Genomic DNA, 19,439 nt, shown 5'->3' on the forward strand with positions numbered 1-19,439 from the left:
TTTCCCTAAAACTTTCCAATTTATCCACAATTCCTTCTTAATTGAGAAGAATTATTAGTTAGCTTAATTTTGCTGAGACGTGAGCAAATTGTTCTGATGTGGATGATTAAAATTAAAATCACCTACAAAAGATATTGCAATTGGCTTTTCATGAAGGCTTTAATAACAACATTTTCAGGAGCCGGCGCTGTGGCTTACTTGGTTAATCCTCCACCTGCGGTGCTGGGATCCCATATGGGCACCGGGTTCTAGTCTCAGTTGCTCCTCTTTCAGTCCAGCTCTCTGCTGTGGCCCGGGAAGGCAGTGGAGGATGGCCCAAGTGCTTGGGCCCTACACCTGCATGGGAGACCAGGAAGAAATACCTGCTCCTGGCTTTGGATCGGGGTAGCTCCGGCCGTGGCGGCCGTTTGTGGGGTGAACCAATGGAAGGAAGACCTTTCTCTCTCTCTCTCTCTCTCTCTCTCTCTCACTGTCTAACTCTGTCAAATAAAAATAATAACCTTTTCAGTATATTCATGTAGATGTTTTTGACTGATAATGCCCACTATACCTGTTTTATTCTGTACATCAAAAGATCATGGCATGATTGTTACACTGCGATGTTTATGACGTTTATGACATGTTTGAGAAACACTTTCTCATGTTTCCATATCAGTGTACTTCATGTCCTAGAATTAATTCCTAGAGAATTAAATCTGCAGAATGAGTTAAGTAAGAACAATATACTTGTAAAGCTGTGTTCATGTTAAGGATTCAGTGCGAGTGAGGGCAAAGGTGTATTGTAGTCATCTTGCTGTGTACACTTATTCTGCAAGTGTTCACGTGTAAAGAGCCCATTGATACAGATTTTCTTTAAAAAGATTTATTTATTTCAAAGGCAGAGTGACAGAGAAATCTTCCATCTGCTGGTTCTCCCCTACCCCCTGCCCCAAAATGGCTGCAATAGCCAGGGCAGTTCCAGCCCAAAGCAGGAGACAGCAAATCTGTCTGGGTCTCCCACAGGGGTTCCCAGGGGCCAGGCATTTGGACGATCTTCCACTGCCTGATGCATTAGCAGGAAGCTGGATTGGAAGCAGAACTGACAGGATTCAAACAGGCATTCTGATATGGGATGCAGGCATGGCAAGCAGTGGCACCACAATGCCTGCTCCTATCGATGCAAATTTTTTTTTAATTTAAAAAAATTTTTTTTGACAGGCAGAGTGGACAGTGAGAGAGACATAGAGAAAGGTCTTCCTTTGCCATTGGTTCACCCTCCAATGGCTGCTGCGGCTGGCACGCTGCGGCCGGCGCACCGCGTTGATCCGATGGCAGGAGCGGGTGCTTCTCCTGGTCTCCCATGGGGTGCAGGGCCCAAGCACTTGGGCCATCCTCCACTGCACTCCCTGGCCACAGCAGAGAGCTGGCCTGGAAGAGGAGCAACCGGGACAGAATCTGGCGCCCCGACTGGGACTAGAACCCAGTGTGCCGGCGCTGCAAGGTGGAGGATTAGCCTATTGAGCCACGGCGCCGGCTCAATGCAAATTTTAAATAATTATATTTTGTATAAGAAAAATATGGCAGCTTTGGAAAATTATGCTTGTTAAAGTATTTGTAAAGCTTGATATAGATAGAGGAAATACTCTCATTTTGAAAAACATGAAATTTTGTGGAGAATTTTAATTGTTTTGTGCCAAATAAGTCTGCTACTTTCGTGGAGAAAAAGAATGTCTGAAGTTAAGTTGATATGCTATTGACAGTTTCATATATTTCTCTTATGGTCATAATTATGAACCACATTTTCTCATACAGGTAATGATAAGCTGTGTACACTATTTGTATAAGCATTAAAGAGACTTTATGAGGAAGATAATAGTTCTTCACTGGTTCACAAATAATCCTAGGAAGCACATAAAATAAAATCCCTTATACTTCCCCATTACATATTTTTTTAACCATTACATACTTTTGAAGTAAATTTAGAAATTTCTTTTGTTCTATTTGAACAAGGACAAAAAGGAGGAACGCTGGGTGTATATTAGTTTTAGCAAAAGACTTTGGAAAAATCTTACAGTTTTCATGCACAAATTAGAAAGCAAAATTGACTGGCTAGCAGATTAGATAGACACTTTGCAAGTTAAAAACTTGACACAGAATGCTGTTATTAATAAGTCAGTGGGAACATAATGTGAGAATAAGTAGCAAGTCTAGTAACCCTTGAACTAGGTCTTCCCCTGCTCAGTCTTTAATGAGTGACTTAGAGAAACGTGCCTATCAAATTTGCTGTTAAGATAAAATTGAGAGAGGTAGCTGATATTTTGTTTGAGAGAAACAGTATTCAAGATATTGTATACTTTAAAAGATTGAAAACTGCCATGAGGAAGAGGGAGAGAGGGAGAGAGGGAGAGAGAGAGAGGGAGAGAGGGAGAGAGGGAGGGAGACAGGTTATTTGGTTCTTGGTTGAACTGGCCTGCATAACCTCTCTGTTATAACACAGAATCTCTTCATTCTAATCTAAGACATACCTTCCTCAAATGCCTTCTCTTCCAATTTGCTAGTGTCTCTGCCCCAAAAGCATCTCTTATGACACTGTCATCTTATTTCCTCCAGTTGGCTTGCCCTCACCCAACACCCTCACTTCCCTGTTCACTCTTCAGTGATCCACAGTATGGGGTCTGCCTTCAATATCCCCATGAAAAACCTTTCAGTGATGCTATTTTGTAACTGGAATGTCCATTTTTCATCGTTGTTTTCCTGCTTGCAGTATTTACTGATATCAGTTATTCTGTCTCTTTTGTGGGTTCTGGAATTCTCTTCTCCTGGAATGCAGGAGCGTAAGTTCATGGGCTCAAGATTCAGATCCAGTCTCCATTGCAGGTTAGACAGTCACCCCACAGTATCCATGGGAAAATGATTCCAGAGTTCCTTTGGATTCCACAATCTTTGGATGCTCAAGCCCATTATATAAAGTGATCTACTATTTCCATGCAACCTATACTCATTTCACCATATACTTGAGATCATGTCTGATTATCTCTCTTTTTTTTTTTTTTTTTTTTTTTAAGGGTTACAACCTTTATTAAAAGTAAATGTAGTATAATATGTACAGGGGCACATGGTGCCAATTTTATTTGCAGATACAGTATTCCAACTCAAGTTTATAAGTTACACCTTGGCCACAGCCTTGGCTAAGTCTTGAACCAGTGCAGAATTCAGCTGGGCTAGAGTGCTGATCTTAGCATGCTTAGATGTGGCATACTTGTTCTTGATGGTCATGTGCTTCGTAAGCCCACGATTCACCATCACTATATTCTTCGCCAGGTGCTGCATGACAGGAAGGAGAGCTTCCTCGGTGTATGACAGGTAATGCTGTAGGGTTGGCGTCCATTCACCATTATCAAGAATTTTCAGTGCTAAGCAAAAGGCTCCTGCTGCAATCTGAGAAGGAGGAAAGTGCACCATGTCATAGTCCAGCATAGTCAGTTCCATCAGGTATTTGGCCAAAGTATGCTGCTCAACATCAACCTCTCCGATCTTAGATGCTCTCCGAAGGAAGTGTAAGGGGAGAGGGCGACCCAGGCCAAAGTTTAAAACTCTGAGAATCTTCATTTCCATCTGTCTGATTTGGTGCTTAGTGTAGGTGTTGTTAGTCACAAAAGCAAAGTCACCAATTTCTGGAGGGTACATTTCTTCATATTTGCTTGCAATAAACATGGCAGTGACACCAACCAGCTGCAGCATCTTCTTGGGCACACAATTGTCCTGCATGAACCGATCAATTATGGAAACAGTCATGTACATGGTCTCCTGCAGCAGCCTGAACTTCATCTGAACCTGGACTAGCCAGTCGATTAGGATGGCCCTCATGTTTCCAGTGACTTCCCGACCCAGGAGGTATTTCGGTCTGACTGATTGCTCTTCCTCAAGCTGTCGCAGGTATGCATAGATATCCTTCACATATTCGCTACAAAGGTTTGGATCAGCCCCATCCTCTGCGTCCACATCACTCACTGCAAGAATTACATCCGAGAATGCCTGACACAGATACTCCTCTGCAGGCGCACATGCGGACGTCTCCATTGGGCTTGGGGAGGGAGTATCAACCAGAATCGGCTCAGGCGAGAGTTTTTCTTCTTTAACAGGCTCAGCTTCGGCCTCGGGCTCCGGCTCTGGCTACGGCTCAGATGCCGGTACAGTCACCGTTTCCAAAGGTTTAGGGAGTTTTTTAGCAGGGATTTTCCCAGTAGGTAGAGTTTTGGCTTCCTTCTTCAGAGGCACTTTGGCCTGGAGCTGCTCGCTGACTTTGTTACCAATGTCTCCCAGGGCCGTTCTGGGCCTCAGCCCGGGCTTGCAGGCTGCAGCGGTGGCCACAGGCACACGCTTGGCGCCTGCCATGGTCATCTTCCCCTTGTTTTCCACGTTAATTTTCGTGTTCCTGGTGACGCGGAGCGCCATGGCTTCCTCCTCGACAGGCGGCGGGCGGCGGGCACACGCAGCACACCGGAGGCCCCGACCCGTCGCGGACCAGAAGCCTCCACAAGCCAACAGCCGGCCGTTCCTGCGCAGCACGCCCCATGTCTGATTATCTCTAATACCTGATACAATGTAAATGCTATGTGAAGAACTGTTACGCTGTATTATTTAAGGAATGGACAAGATGAAAAGTCTGTACATGTTTATTACAGATGCAGTGATACAATTTTTCTCAAATATTTTCCATCTGAGTTTGGTTGAATCTGTATATTATGGAACCTATGGACTTAGAGGGATGGTCGTTCTACTTACTGGTTGTAAACAGAAATGAGAAAATCATTAAGTATCCTCTGCCTGTTTTCTCATTTTCAAGAAAGGGCTAATAGTACTGTCTGATTCACAGGATTGTTCTAAGGAAATTCAATTAAATAACTGATTAAAAGCATTTAGCAGAAAACCTACTTCAGCTGGTGTTCAATAACTCAATAATAGCTCTTAACTGTTACTCTTTCTTCTCTGCCTATCCTTCTAGTGTATTTGTAAAACTGTACCCTGATGAGGCAAGTATTTTATAGCAGCAGGTTAAGATGCTGCTTGGGATGCCCGCATCACATACTGGAATGCCACTTTTAGTCCTGACTGCTCCACTTCTGATCCAGCTCCCTACTAATACACCTGGGAAGGTAGTGTATTATGGTCCAAGTGCTTGGGTTCCTGCCCACCATGTGCGAGACCCAAATAATGTTCTGGGCTGCTGGCCTAGCCCCAAATGCTGAAGCCATTTAAGGAATGAGCCAGCTGATGAAAGACACCTCTGTTTCCCCACAACCCCACACATCTCTCTTTCTGTTTCTCTGTCCCCACCTCTCTATATCTATATCTATATCTATCCCTTTAAATAAATAAATATTTTATTAAAAATCCTATATGCTGACTTGCAACACAGGTATACTACGAGGCACTCAAATTATTTTAACAAAAGCTTTGTTCAGTCTGATATTTTTCAAGACAGGAATATAACAACAGTAACTCCACATGGGCCCATGTGTTCCCAAATAAGACCATTGATTTTCTCCATAACTCACTTTAGTACAAATTCTGGCCAGTCTCTGACCAAACCAGGCTACTTCACCCTAAAACTGAAACTAAAATTCTCAAATCTTTTCTCTTTGAACTGTTTTCCATAAAAATTTCTCTTATTTTCTCTACTTTCATAAAATAACTTATTTATTCAAATACAAGTGTTGATTTTTGTTAATTTCTTCTTGGTTTATTCTTACACTTGGGATACTGTTAATATATTTAAATAAATATGCAGTTGAATATTTTTCCATTGGTTACTTTGAATTGAAAGAGATAGGAACATGCAATTCCTAAGGAGATATCATTTATCCTCCTCTATTATTTTCAGGAGAGAGATGATGCGTTCCATCCTCTCTATCATCATTTATGGCTTGACTAGAGCTTGTTTCTCCCCACCCTCATTAGCTAATAAAATCCTGATTTGTTTAGGTGGTGGTGGGATCAATCATTGGTCTAGTCAGTTGTGGTAATCTCATTCCTCATGGCTAGCAGGTGGTTTAAAGATGTCCGTGTCATCTCATTGTGGCTGATGAGATGCAGGAAGTCTTCATGGTAAGGCTTCTAGGAAAGCTTTTGCTTTTCTCATGAAAAGGCTCAGCTGGTATGGCCCTTCACCCTTCTTCATGGGTAGGATCCAGACCTGATGCCCAGAGTTCACACTCTGAATGTGAGATGACAAACATGATGACACCGTCAGAGTGCCCAGAATGCCAAAGCAACATTTAGAAAGAGCTTGGTATTGACTAGTTCTGGACTGCCTGGCATTGTACCTCTTGTGTGAGACAGAGCCTTGTAGTTCTTTAAGTCACTGTTTCTCTGTTGCATGCCACCAGGTATAGTCCTAGGAAAAACAAAATCCTTCTTCAACTATTTCTTGTGTATGTGACATTTATGATTATGGCAACTTTTAAGATAGCTTGCTAATTGCTAGTATTAAATAAACTCTTTTACTTTCAGACTATAATGTCTCATTGAAAAGATTAAAAACAATCTGGCTTCACAATTTCATAAACAAGTTCACCTTTAAAAATTCTATTTGACCACTCTATCCTCTATTTAAATTAGCTATCCCTGTCCAATTTCTTTCCAGTAACTAGGCCAGTAACTATATGATATTCCTTTCACCTATATACCCATAATATTTCTAAATAATTTATTTTCATGGAAGAAAATAAAGCATGAAACCATCAGAGATGGTTTTCACAGCAGAATTTTATCCACTCAGGGAATGTTTTATTAAATTATTCAGTCTGCAGAGAAAAATCTCAATTGAGGAGCTATTTCATGCCAAAACATTAAATAACTATGTAATCGCCCAAATGCATGTTTTCCTGGACTAACAAGATGAAGATGGAGTTAAGTGTAAAATAATTCTCAATGTTCCGAAGAATTCCCAAGGTGAGTATGGTCATTTTAGACTTTCTAAATCTGAATGGTAAGACATTTTGAGATGTCACTACCTGGGAAGCTTTTCTCCTTCTATCATAGCATTATTTGTGTATGTAAGACACACAGATAGATGATGTGGGAACTTTTATGTAGGCTTCAAGCTCTGTCAATGAAGTAGAGAAATCTGGTTAGAAATTTTTGCTTTCCATAATGAGTCTAATACTAATACAGACATTTTATCTATTTTTGCAGTAGGATTTATGTTTAGGCAATGAAACACAAATTTCTAGTCAATTCTGAGAGTGCTGAGAGAGAAAAAATGACCTGCCAATTTGGAAACACCAACAAAAGTCTAGACACTGCTGTAAAAATGGTTTTAATGACAGTGCAGAAACTGACATTAAAAATTACTAGGATAATTAAATCAAAATGTATTAAACACATGAATAAACATCTCTGCATGTGACATAGAAAGTAAATGCAGCATCCAGCAAATATTTCCAGTTATGCATAGATGGAGCCTTTACTAGGCTGATCTTTTTGTAGAATCCCTGGAGTCTTGGCATAATTAGCTACAGAAAGATTTGGTCACTTAAATCAGGGGGTCAAATATTTTGGTTTCTCTTCAGATTATCATCACATTGAATGAATCACTAACATCTGGTGCTTTAAGCCAAGTCCTTTGGAGAACAATTCAAGTTTCAGATTTTTCTTCAAAAATTATTTTAAGGGAGCTCTGTTATTTTGTTTCATTTTAAATAGAAGCATAGTATCATGGAGATAACATTATTTGGGTTGTGTTTTTCAGAGAGTCTTCTGTCTTTGAGATACCACTGTGAGGTGTGTTCATGAAAATCATTAATTAATGCAATTTTCACATTTAAAAATACACTTTCTTAAATGATAGAGTTGTGAGTAATTAGTAATTGTGTTCTCTATTTTTAAAGTCTACTTTTCCATGAATCTAATGGTTCTTGATTTAGATGTTGTAATTTGGATTCCTATGGGCTAATAGATTGTTCCTCTACCCACTGAAGTGAAAAAAAGTCTCTCTTAATAATTCTACCTCACAATGATACAACATTCTTCAATTTCCTCCAGTTTCAATCTTCTGTATTCAGGTAGACATGACAAATCTATCATAGTTTTCATTCTCAGTGAGTCAGTTGCTCCTTTGATTCTTTTTTTTTTTTTTTTTTTTTTTTTTTTGACAGGCAGAGTGGACAGTGAGAGAGAGAGACAGAGAGAGAAAGGTCTTCCTTTGCCGTTGGTTCACCCTCCAATGGCCGCCGCTGCAGCCGGCGCACCGCGCTGATCCTGGCAGGAGCCAGGAGCCAGGTGCTTTTCCTGGTCTCCCATGGGGTGCAGGGCCCAAGCACCTGGGCCATCCTCCACTGCACTCCCTGGCCATAGCAGAGAGCTGGCCTGGAAGAGGGGCAACCGGGACAGAATCCGGCGCCCCAACCGGGACTAGAACCCGGTGTGCCGGCGCCGCTAGGTGGAGGATTAGCCTATTGAGCCACGGCGCCGGCTGCTCCTTTGATTCTTAGTACATGGAAAATGACATTTGAGATGAAATCTATTTGCAAAACTTAGATATTCTGTCTGGATATCAGTTATATAGTTTTAAAACTATTTTCACAATGCAGTTTTGATTCAATACCTAATTTCTTAATCAGCAAAGGTCCACACACTGTGAGAGTCAGGTTTTCTGCTTTATGTGCCCTCAGCATAGCACAGGGCTGCATATGTAACAGATTGTCAATAACACTCGATTATTAACTGAATTAAATTCTGGAATATTACACCTATATGAGTATATTGTTTCACCAGGGCTGCTATAACAAAATACCCCATAGGCTGAGAGTATTGAAAAAAAAAAAGAATTTATTTCTCACCATTCTGATAACTACAAGTCCCAGATGAGAGTGCTGGCTGATCTGGTTTCTGGTGAGGTCTGATGGACACCAACTTTTTGCTGTGTCCCCACATGGCCTTTCCTCTGTTCCAGTGGGGAGGCAGAGGTTCTGATGCCGTCTTCGTTTTGTAAAGACATCAGTTCAATTGGATTAGGGCCCCACCTGAGAGTTTCATTTAACCTTACTAACATCCCTAATAGTCCCATCTCTAGATACAGGCACACTGAGTATAAGGCACCCACATAGAAATTTGGGGGAGCAGAAGTATGGCACAGCAGGACAAGCTGCTGTTTGATGCCCATTTCCCATATCAAAGTGCCTCATTTGAGTCCTTGTTGCTCTGTGCTTCCAATACACCTTCTTGCTAATGTACCTGGTAGCGGCAGATGATGACACAGTGTGTGGTCCCTGGCACTCACGTGGGAGATCCTGGATGGAATTCTTGGTTCCTGGCTTCCATTCCTGGCTTCCTAGGCCTGGCTCTTTTCATTTGTGGAGTAAACCAATATATGGAAGATTCTCTCTCTCTCTTTCCAATAAAAATTAAATAAATCTTTAAAAAATGAGGGGTACACAATTCAGTCTGTAAATAAAATAGTAATCAGTAGTAAATAACTTGAATTTTGCTTTTTCTACTCCTTTTTCCTATTTCTTCCACTAGTTTGATATAAGCCTATGTTTCACTGCTTTCTTTCTCTAATCATGGGAATTTTCTCTTATAATATTTTCTGCTCTGTGAGGTTTGGCAGGCACTAATTAAATCTCCCCTTATAAAACTTTTAGCTGGAACTTAGCAAGGCTCTTCTGGGAGTTTTCCTTAACGATCCTCTCTGGAGGCTTGGCAGATCCAAGGCTAAACTTTATTAATCACTCCTGCTGCTCCCCTTTCTGCACACCTGACGCTTACCTTTGAGAGGACCAACCCAGCACCCAGGCTGCTCAACAGCTGTCTCAAGGACTTCCACTGAATTTTTTCATTGAATTGCAAAATATGTAAATGGATTTGAGTCTGATTATTAATGAGAACAAATAATGATAGATATACTATGTATGGAGGTCTCAGCCCCACTAACTTAGATTTCTACTATAATGCAATCAATTATTGGGCTTAGGCTGAATGGCTTATTTTTTTTTACTAAAAGGATTGGAGAAGTTTACATATACAAGTGCACAGAAAGATGGGTGCTTATATATCACAGATTCCCATCTACTACTGGCCATAAAATAGGAATCCTCTATGATAATGTTTTCTGTCTTATAAGACACACACACACACACACACACACACCTATGCCAAATGTTTTATTTATGCTCAACCTACCCTGTTTGATATTTTGTTGTCTAGTTCCTCAAATTCTTGCATTCTTAACATAATAAAGAACATTTTAATATATATTTTATCTCCAAATATAATACTTGTTTGCATCATTGCTACTTGTTTGTAGTTCATCTTTTTCTGCCACTTATTTTGATTGTTATTGTTATTTTTATTGACAAATACTAATTGAATGCCTTTTGGAGTACAATGTCATATATTGATATTTGTATACAATGTGGAATGAATGCATCAAATTGCTTAACATATCCTTCACCATACTTATTTGATTTTTGTTTTGAGAACTTTGAAATTTATACTCTTAGCTGTTCTGAAATATAGATTGCATTATTATTGACTATTGTCACCCAGCTTTACAATAGATCTCAGTAACTTATTCTTGCTAACTCAAACTTTATGCCCTTTAACAAACTCTCTATTACCTTTTCCCTGCTCTTAGCCTGTGGTAAACACTTTTTTACTTGCTACTTCAAATTTTTTAATTTCTACAAACATGTGAGATCATGTTACTTGTCTTTCTGTGCCTGGTTTATTTCAACTGATGTTCTACAGGTTATTCTTGTCATTGCAAATAACTGGCTCTTTTTTAATGGAGGAATCCTGTTTTCTTGTGTGTATGTGCAATATTTTCTTCATTTGTTGATGGGCACTTATGTTGATTCTATACCTTGGATGTTAGAATATGGAAGTCCAGATATCTCTTTAGCATTTTGTTTTTAATTCCCTTGGATATTTACCCAGAAGTGGGATTGCTAGATTATTTGGTACTTTTATTTTCAGCACTTTATTTTCAGAAGCTACATAGCATTTTTCATAAAGATTGTGCTGATTTACATTCTGACCAACAGTGTATAAAGGTTCACTTTTTTCTATATTCTTCCCAACACTTCTTTCATCTTGTTTTTCTGAAAGATTAATTTATTTATTTTAAAAGTCAGATTCACAAGGAGAAAAGGAGAGACACACAGAGATCTTCTATCCATTGGCTCACTGCTCAGATGGCCACAGTGGCCTGCACTGGGCCAGGCAGAAGCCAGGAGATTCTTTTTTTTAATATTTATTTTATTTATTTGAAAGACAGAGTTACAGAGAGAGGTAGAGACAGAGAAAGAGGTCTTTCATCCACTGGCTCATTCCCCAGATGGCCACAACGGCTGGAGCTGCGCTGCTCTGAAGCCAGGAGCCAGGAGCCAGGAGCTTCCTCCGGATCTCCCACATGGGTGCAGGGGCCCAAGGACTTGGGCCATCTTCTACTGCTTTTCCAGGCCACAGCAGAGAGCTGGATCTGATGTGGAGCAATCAGGTCTAGAACCAGTGCCCATATGGGATGCTGGCACTTCAGGCCAAGGCTTTTACCTGCTGTGCCACAGCACCAGCCCCAGCCAGGAGATTCTTAAGGGTCTCCCATGTGGGTGGCAGAATCCCAAACACTTGGTCCATCTTCTGCTGTTTTTCCAGGCCATTAACAGGGAGCTGGATCAGAAATGAAGCAGCCAGGACAGGAACTGGTGCCTATATCAGATGTTGGCAGTGCAGGTGGCAGTTTATGGGCTAAGCTCCAATGCTGACCACTGCTTACCAACACTTCTTTGAATGAGAATAGCCTTTCTAACAAGTGTAAGGGTCATCCCATGGAAGTTTTGATTTGGATTTCTCTAATGATTAGTGTTGTTGAGTTCCTTTTCATATACATGTTGGCTATTTTTTTTCTTTTTTTTAAAAAAAATATTATTTATTTATTTGAAAGGCAGAGTTGTAGAGAGGCAGAGGCCAGAGATAGAGGTTTTCCATCTGCTGGTTCACTCCCCAAATGGCCATAATGGCTGGAGCTTAATGGATGAATGGATAAAACACACACACACACGCACACACACACACTAGAATATTACTCATTTATAATATTACTCATTTATAATAATGAAATCTTGACATTTGCAGCAAAATGAATGGAATCAGAGATCATTATGCTAAATGAAATAAGACAAACACAGGAAGAGAAATACATGCTTTCAGTCTATGTGGAATTTAATATATGTAGTAAAAAAGTGTGAATGCCACATTAGTTGATTAATAGGTATTTATAAATGAGTGTCTTACACTTTTTAGTGTGCTCTTTCAGTTCCTTGACTAAATTCATACCTATATATTTTACTATTGTTATTATTAGCTGCTTCTGTAAATTGGATTTTTTTTTAAATCTCATTTTTGGATAGTTCATTGTTAGTATATACAAATGCTGCTGATTGCTGCATGTTAGTTTTGTTTCTTGAAACATGACTAAATTCATTTGTCAGTTCTAATACTTCTATGTTGATGGAATCTCTAAGGCTTTCTATATGTAAGATATGTAGTCCACAAAGACAACCTTGTACTATTCATAATAAGATATATTTTATTTGTTTATGTTACCTAACTGCTGTGCTTAGGAGTTCCAATACTGTGTTGCTAGGAAATGCTAGGAGTGGGCATCCTTCTCATGTCCCTGATCTTAGAGGAAAACTTTTCAGCTTTTCACTGTTACATGTTATAGTGATGAAAATTTGACTAATAAAATAGGATTGAAATTTTTTCACTCAGTATAATTCTCTGGAGATTCAGAGGTTGTATATCAATAGTTTATTGTATATTGTGTCAATGAACCAATAGTTTATTCTTTTTTTTGTTAAAGATTTATTAATTTATTTAAAAGGCAGAGAGAGAGAGAGAGAGAGAAAGAGAGAGAGAGACATCTTCCATAAGCTGGTTCACTCGTCAGTTGGCCGCAATGGCCAGAGCTGAGAGCTGGACTGGAAGAGGAGCAACTGGGACTAGAACCCAGCGCCCATATGGGATGCTGGCACCACAGGTGAAGGATTAGCCAAGTGAACCACAGCACTGGCCCCAGTTTTTGTCTTAAAGTCTATCTTGTGTGTTATGAGTGTAACTTCTCCTGATAATAATTGATTTCCATTTACATGAATATATTTTCCCATCCTTTCACTCTGTGTGTATTTGTATTTATCTGTATTGGTGAAGTGTGTTTAGGCAGCATATAGATTTTAATAACTTTTTATTATCTATTTGGAAGTCAGAGTTATATAGAGAGGGAGAGACAAAGAGAGAGATAGAGATATTTTTGATCCACTGGTTCACACCCCTAATGGCTACAATAGTCAGGGCTGGACCAGACCAAACCCAGAAGCCAGAAGCATCAATAGGGTCTCCTACATAGGTGGCAGGGGCCCAAACACTTGGGCCATCTTCTGCTGCTTTTCCAGGCCATTAGTAGGGAGCTGGATCACAAGGGGAGCAGGTGGGACTTGAACCATACCAATATGGAATATCAGTATTGCAGTTGTTGGCTTTACCTGCTACATTACAATGCCAATCCCAGAGGGTCATTTTTTTGATCCATTCAGCCAGTGTGTATCTTTTAACTGAAATATTTAGTTCATTTACATTAAAGGTTGTTATTGACTTGTCCTGGCATTTTTCTATAAGTGTTCCTATTGTTTATAATTTCCTTTATTATTTTACTGGGCGGTTCTCTGCCTTCATATTCTTTCATGATCCTGATTGTATTTCTGTTGTTCTCTGTGTAATGAGGTTGTCTGGCTAGTAACACATTGTTTTAATTTTAGTTTGTCTTGGAAGATTTTAATTTTCATTTATGAATTAATGCTTAACTGGGTAAGGAATTGTGGGTTGTCTGTTTTCCTTTTTTAATTTCTTTTAGAACCTGGACTGTATCACTCCTTTTTGTCCTGCCTGTAGGGTTTCTGTTAAGAAATCTGTTGGTAGTTCCTTCAAAGATAATCTGGCATTTCTCTTTTTGAAGTTTTGGGACATTATCTTCGTGTTTAACTTAAGTTTAACTATAGTGTGTCGTGGTGAGGGTCTTTTCTGATTGTATCTATTTGATACTCAATGTGTTTCCTGTATTTGGATGTCCACATCTTTCTCCAAATTGGGAAAATTTTTTGCTGTAATTATTTCACTGAATTTTGATTTTCTAAGTCATTCTTTTTTCCACTATTTGCAGGAACTCCTGTGACTCATATATTTGGTCATTTTATGGTATCCTGTAGATCCCAAACACTGTGGTCTTTCTAATTTTTTTTTTGTTTGACTGAGATATCTCCAAGGACCTGTCTTCTAGACCTGATATTCTTTCTTTATTCTGCCTTAAAACATCTGTTGTTAAGGCTATCCCCTGTATTTTTATTTGATGTGTTGAACACTTCATTTCTAGTATTTCTTCTTATTTGGTCTTCAATATCTCTATCTCTTTGCTTTTGTCTATGTCATGTGCTGAATTCTTAATTTCATTATACCCTTTTCTGTGTTTTTTTGAGTAGCCTTAAAATTATTCTTTTGAGTTCTTTTTCAGGCATTGAATCAATCTTCTCTTCATCACAGTCCAATATTAATGGATTATTGTGTTCCTTTTGGAGAGATACATTGCCTTCATGTTCATCTTATTTTGTGTTTCTCAGTTGTTGTTGGATGTCTGGGGAGTTTCTTGTTAGTCTCTCCTCTGTGGGATTTTTTTTTAATTGAAATTTTTATTTCCTTGAAATGTGCCTCTGGGGCTTGGTGGAGTACGTGTGGCTCACACTTCTGTTCCGCGGGTGTTTGCTCTGTGTGGCCAGGAAATTCTGGTCATTGGGAATAGGGCAAGAGTCCAGAGTGACACCCAAGTTGGGCCGTACTGGAGCACCTCTGGGTACAGTAGGTGAGGGTGAGGGGATGTTGGATCTGGGTCAGGTGTTTTTGCAGGGTAATCCAGCTGATTCACAAACTAGAGTGAGTACTTGGTGCCTGCACACCACACCTACCCAGACATGTGCACTGTACAGAGCAACAGTCTACTCGACAGATCTTTCCCCCACACGCAGGGGCCTCTGAGTTTCCACATCTGGGCAGGTGCACCAGAACCCAGCTGCAGCTGGCAACCCTCTGAGCTCTACTGGCTATGCCAAGAATTCCTACATTCACATAGTATAGGGAGTCCACTCTCCACCCTGCAAGCTGCCCTGGCATCCTCCAGCGGTGGTGAAACTCTCTGCTGTTCCCTGACTGTGGACACAGTTCAGCTGATGCTCCATCACAGTAGATTAAGTCTGGGGCTTTGGTGAGGGCGGGGGAGGGAGGCTATGGGGCTTCACTTCACAGAGAGAAGTAGTCACCCGGACACCCACCAGCTTCCCAGGCTGGTCTCAAAGCCAGTGGGGACTGTGGAATTCTCATTCAGTCAGATTCCAGCATCAGGGGTGGCAGCAGCCTCCTCTCTCCTTGTCCTGGGAAGATGGTACTTCCCTGCTTGAAGCCTGCCCATGTAGATTGCAGGAGTGTCTGTCTTTTCCTCTTGCTCCCTGTGGAGTCTCTGTTCTGTTCTGTGTTGAATATTTTTCTCAGTAAGTCCCCTGGGAACATTGTTCTTCCTTTGTTGTTTGAGTAGCTTTCTGTGGTTGAGGTTATGGCAGCATCTTACTAATTGAGCCATCTTGGGTATCTCTCATTCAGTTTGAAATCTCTGTAGTCCTTTGTATGAACCACTCTCTATTGAAACCTAGACATTTTTGATATTATATAATGAGACTCTGAATCTTGTGCAACCTCCAGTTTTAACTGAATTCCTCTGATACTGTTCCAGCAGCAGCGTGGGAGTACTACCTCATTACCCAGGTTCCCTACTCTGTCTCCATTGATAACTGAAGGAATTGGACTTCTGGTACTGAGTGGGGTGGGTGTTCCAGCTCTCCAGTAGGCCTCCTCTGATACCTCCCCTAGCGGAGATTGGTAGGAATGCCTTGTTACTACTGTCCATGTGGCCTCTGCTCACAATGGGAGTGGGAGGCAAGTGAAGGTGCTGACTGTTCACTAGGTTGTCTCTGACACCACCTCAGCCAGAAGTGAAAGGAGTGCCTTGTTCCTGCCAAGTGCAGGTTGAGAGGCCACCTTCCTACCTGTCTCCATTGATATTGCCCTCATGGTTTCTGAGAGTCTGAGCTCACTACTCGAATTTCTTCTCTGATGCTGCAATGGTAAGGGATGAGGCTCTTCATTGCAGCCTGGTGAGGTGGAAGTCAAGGCTTTCCACTTGGCCTTTGTGGTGTGAGAGGATGTGGTGCTACTAGAGTAGAGCAATTCTTTTCTGGAAAATTTCTGCCTTGCTAGACTACCCTTTTCTCCTTGGCTATGTTGTCTTTTGTTTATTATTACCAGCATGCTGGCTTCTTTAGATCTAAGTCTAGAACATATAAAGCAGAATGAAAAATCAAAGGAACACTTTACTGTGTTATTATTTATGTCCCAATGTATGTAGATGTTCTGTCTTTCAATGTAACCTTATGTCTGTTTTATATCAATGTACAGTCCAGTGATCTTAATTGAAGTTAGTGGGAGGAATAGGGGAATATGTATGTACTCCCTTGTCCTGGTTGCAGAAATTCCCCTGTACAAGACTTATTTTATTGCTCATTTTGCTTTTATTTAGGCTAATTCAAAAGGCAGTGACTGGGATGGGTGCTGTGGCACAGTGAGTTAGAATGCCACTTGGGGCACCTGCATCCCAAAAAAGAGTGCTGCTATGATTTGATTTCCAGTTACTGCACTTTGGATTCAGGTTCCTGCTAATGCATACTGGGAAGCAGCAATTGATGACTCAGTTGGTTGGATTCCTCCCACTCAGGAAGGTGTAAGATCTAGATGTAGTTTTGGTCTCCTGGGATCCTGGCTGTAGCCTGGACTGGCTCCAGCTGTTATGGGTATTGGGAGAGGGGAGTGTGTGAACCAGTGGGTAGAATATCCTCTCTCTCTCCTTTTCAAATAGATTAAAACAAATTAATAAACATAAAAATGATGACTAATCACCTAACAGATATTTAACTGACCAGAAAATAGCTTACATAATGCAGATTAACCATGTGTTTATAAAAATTAGTAATTGCCAAAATAAATCTTGGAATGAAGAATTTTGAGGAAGATGGTATATGTAAATAATTTTTCTTGAAAATTATAATTTATTTTTACTTGAGTTTTTAAATAATTGTTAATTATAATTATAAATTAAATGTAATTTATAATTTAAATATAAATTTTAAAATATAGCATTGTAAGTTTACAATACTGACCAGTAGGAGCCATAGACATTGTTTTTGGAACCACAAAGTCACAACTGTTCTTTGTAACAAATAGAGCCAATTATGCACCCCTCATCCAATTCCATTTCCCAGATGTAACCTCTGTTAGTGTCAGATGTACATCCTTCGGGTTTTTAGTCCATGTTTACATTGTCAGTCATGCTCTGCCACCTCACATCTCACTCCTGTTTTTCTCCTTAGCTTTTCTTTCTTGTGCATCCTGGTAAGTTCATCCTCCTCCACCCTGCTGCTAAGTGTTGAGGTGCTTTCAGGCTCAGTTCTGGAACTCTGTTCTTCTCCGTCAGTGCTGTTTTTCTCTGTGACTCATCTGTCCTTATCTCAATTACTGTTTGTACTCAGATGACTCATATATTTGTGTTTTTGTTTTTTTCTAGTTCAGATTTCTGCTCTGAGTTTCAAACCAAAGTGCCAACTCTCTATTTGGCATTTCTTTATGGATAACTGCAAACTTAATGTGCCAAACCCAGTCTGGTGATCTTCCATTCCCCTTCCAGATTTTGCATATCAGTGAACAATGTCCCATAAAAAAGGAATCGTATTTGAAGCTTTGGAATCATTATTGATCCCTTTTCTCCTTCACCTCCAGTATCCAATTAATCCTAAAATCCTGTGGCTTTTCCTTCAGGGATCTGCCTGCTCCTTTTCATTTCTACTTCTGAGATTTTATTATCTCCTATCTGGGCTAACATGTACTTTCTAATTCTATCTCACTATTTTCTTTTAAACTTTATTTATTTTTAGTTGAAAGTTAGAGTTACAAAGAGGAAGCTCTTCCATCCGTTGGTTCATTCCACAAATGGTAGCAGTAATGGCCAGAGCTAAACCAGGCCAAAGTTAGGAGTCAGGAGCTTCAGCTGCAGCTCTCACGTGGGTGGTAGGGGCCCAAGAACTTGAGCCATCTTCTGGTGCTTTCCCCAGGCCATTAGCAGGGAGCTGGATTATCCCATATGTGGATGTTGGCATTGCAGGAAGAGGCTATACTTGCTATTCCATGACGCTGGGCTCTATCTTATTATTCTTGAATTGCATTTTAACTCTATTGCCAGAAGTTTTTTTTTTTTTTTTCAAAATAAAATTCTCATCCAGTCATTTGCCTGCTTAAATTAAAAAAAAATGAATGCTCCTGTAGTAAACATCTCAACCCTTAACATGATCTAGCACAGCACCTGTCTTAGTGAATGTTTGTGGAAGAATGAATAACCTTATCTGGTTTGAAGAATTTGTTATTAGAATAGTATTGATACACTGAAGTACCTGTGTGCATATCTTTCTTTACTCTTGTTAATATTTCTGTTGGATCTATTTACAGAAGTGGGGTTGCTAGTATAGGTTGATTTTCTTCTATTAAATATCAAGGTTGATGGAGAGGTGGTGTAGTGCTTTGTAGCCATCAAGAGAAGAAAAGGCATAAAAAAAGAGGAGCCTGACCTAAGAAAAGCACTAATGATTATTCAGAGTGGCATCCTATACATTCTGGCTGATGGAAGGAAATTATATCCCAACAAATCACCCAATAACTTAAATTTTTTTCATTTTGAGATTTTATGCTAAGAAACTTTAGGTTAAATATTTTATAAGACAGAGCAAGGTGCAAATGAATCAAAGTTTTATATTCTCAACAAATGTGATTTACTACTATAAACCACTTAGACATTGATTTTCCTTATAGGTTTTTCTTAATATTTTACAAATAGTATAATGAAATACACGATATTAAATGGAGTGTTCACATAAGAATTATTAATAAAACATTGTATATTTATATTTTTCATAGAAATCAAGGTGTACTTAATAATGTCTTATACCATTCAGGGTGCTGTAACATAATACTATATACTGAGTGACTTTTATTTTGTATTTATGTAATTTATTTATTTTCATAATAAGTGAGAGGGAAAAGAGAGGGAGAAAGGAGAGAGAGAGAGAAAGAGAGAAAGAGAGAGAGAGATCAATCTGCTATTTGCTGGTTCATTCCCCAAATACCCATATTAGCCAGGACAGGGCTAGGAATCTGGAACTCAGTCTGAGTTTCCTGCATGGATAGAATGGACCCAAGCACTTCAGCCATCATGTGCTGCATCCCTGGCTGCACGTTAGCAGGAAGTTGGATAGGAA

The 19,439-nt window shown here is 39.9% G+C and overlaps 2 protein-coding genes across 6 annotated transcripts in view; one reads left to right on the forward strand and one right to left on the reverse strand.

The window, feature by feature from the left end:
* The window catches only part of EPM2A (EPM2A glucan phosphatase, laforin), a 133,792-nt gene that overhangs the window by 36,620 nt on the left and 77,733 nt on the right, over positions 1-19,439 (forward strand). The window lies entirely within an intron of this gene.
* Positions 3,075-4,548, reverse strand: LOC138849781 (G2/mitotic-specific cyclin-B1). The gene has a single exon (XM_070074607.1). The coding sequence runs from the start codon at positions 4,057-4,059 to the stop codon at positions 3,145-3,147; it is 915 nt and encodes a 304-aa protein (XP_069930708.1). The 5' UTR covers positions 4,060-4,548; the 3' UTR covers positions 3,075-3,144.

This window comes from Oryctolagus cuniculus, chromosome 5 (genome assembly GCF_964237555.1).
Source record: "Oryctolagus cuniculus chromosome 5, mOryCun1.1, whole genome shotgun sequence".
NCBI classification, from domain to species: domain Eukaryota; kingdom Metazoa; phylum Chordata; class Mammalia; order Lagomorpha; family Leporidae; genus Oryctolagus; species Oryctolagus cuniculus.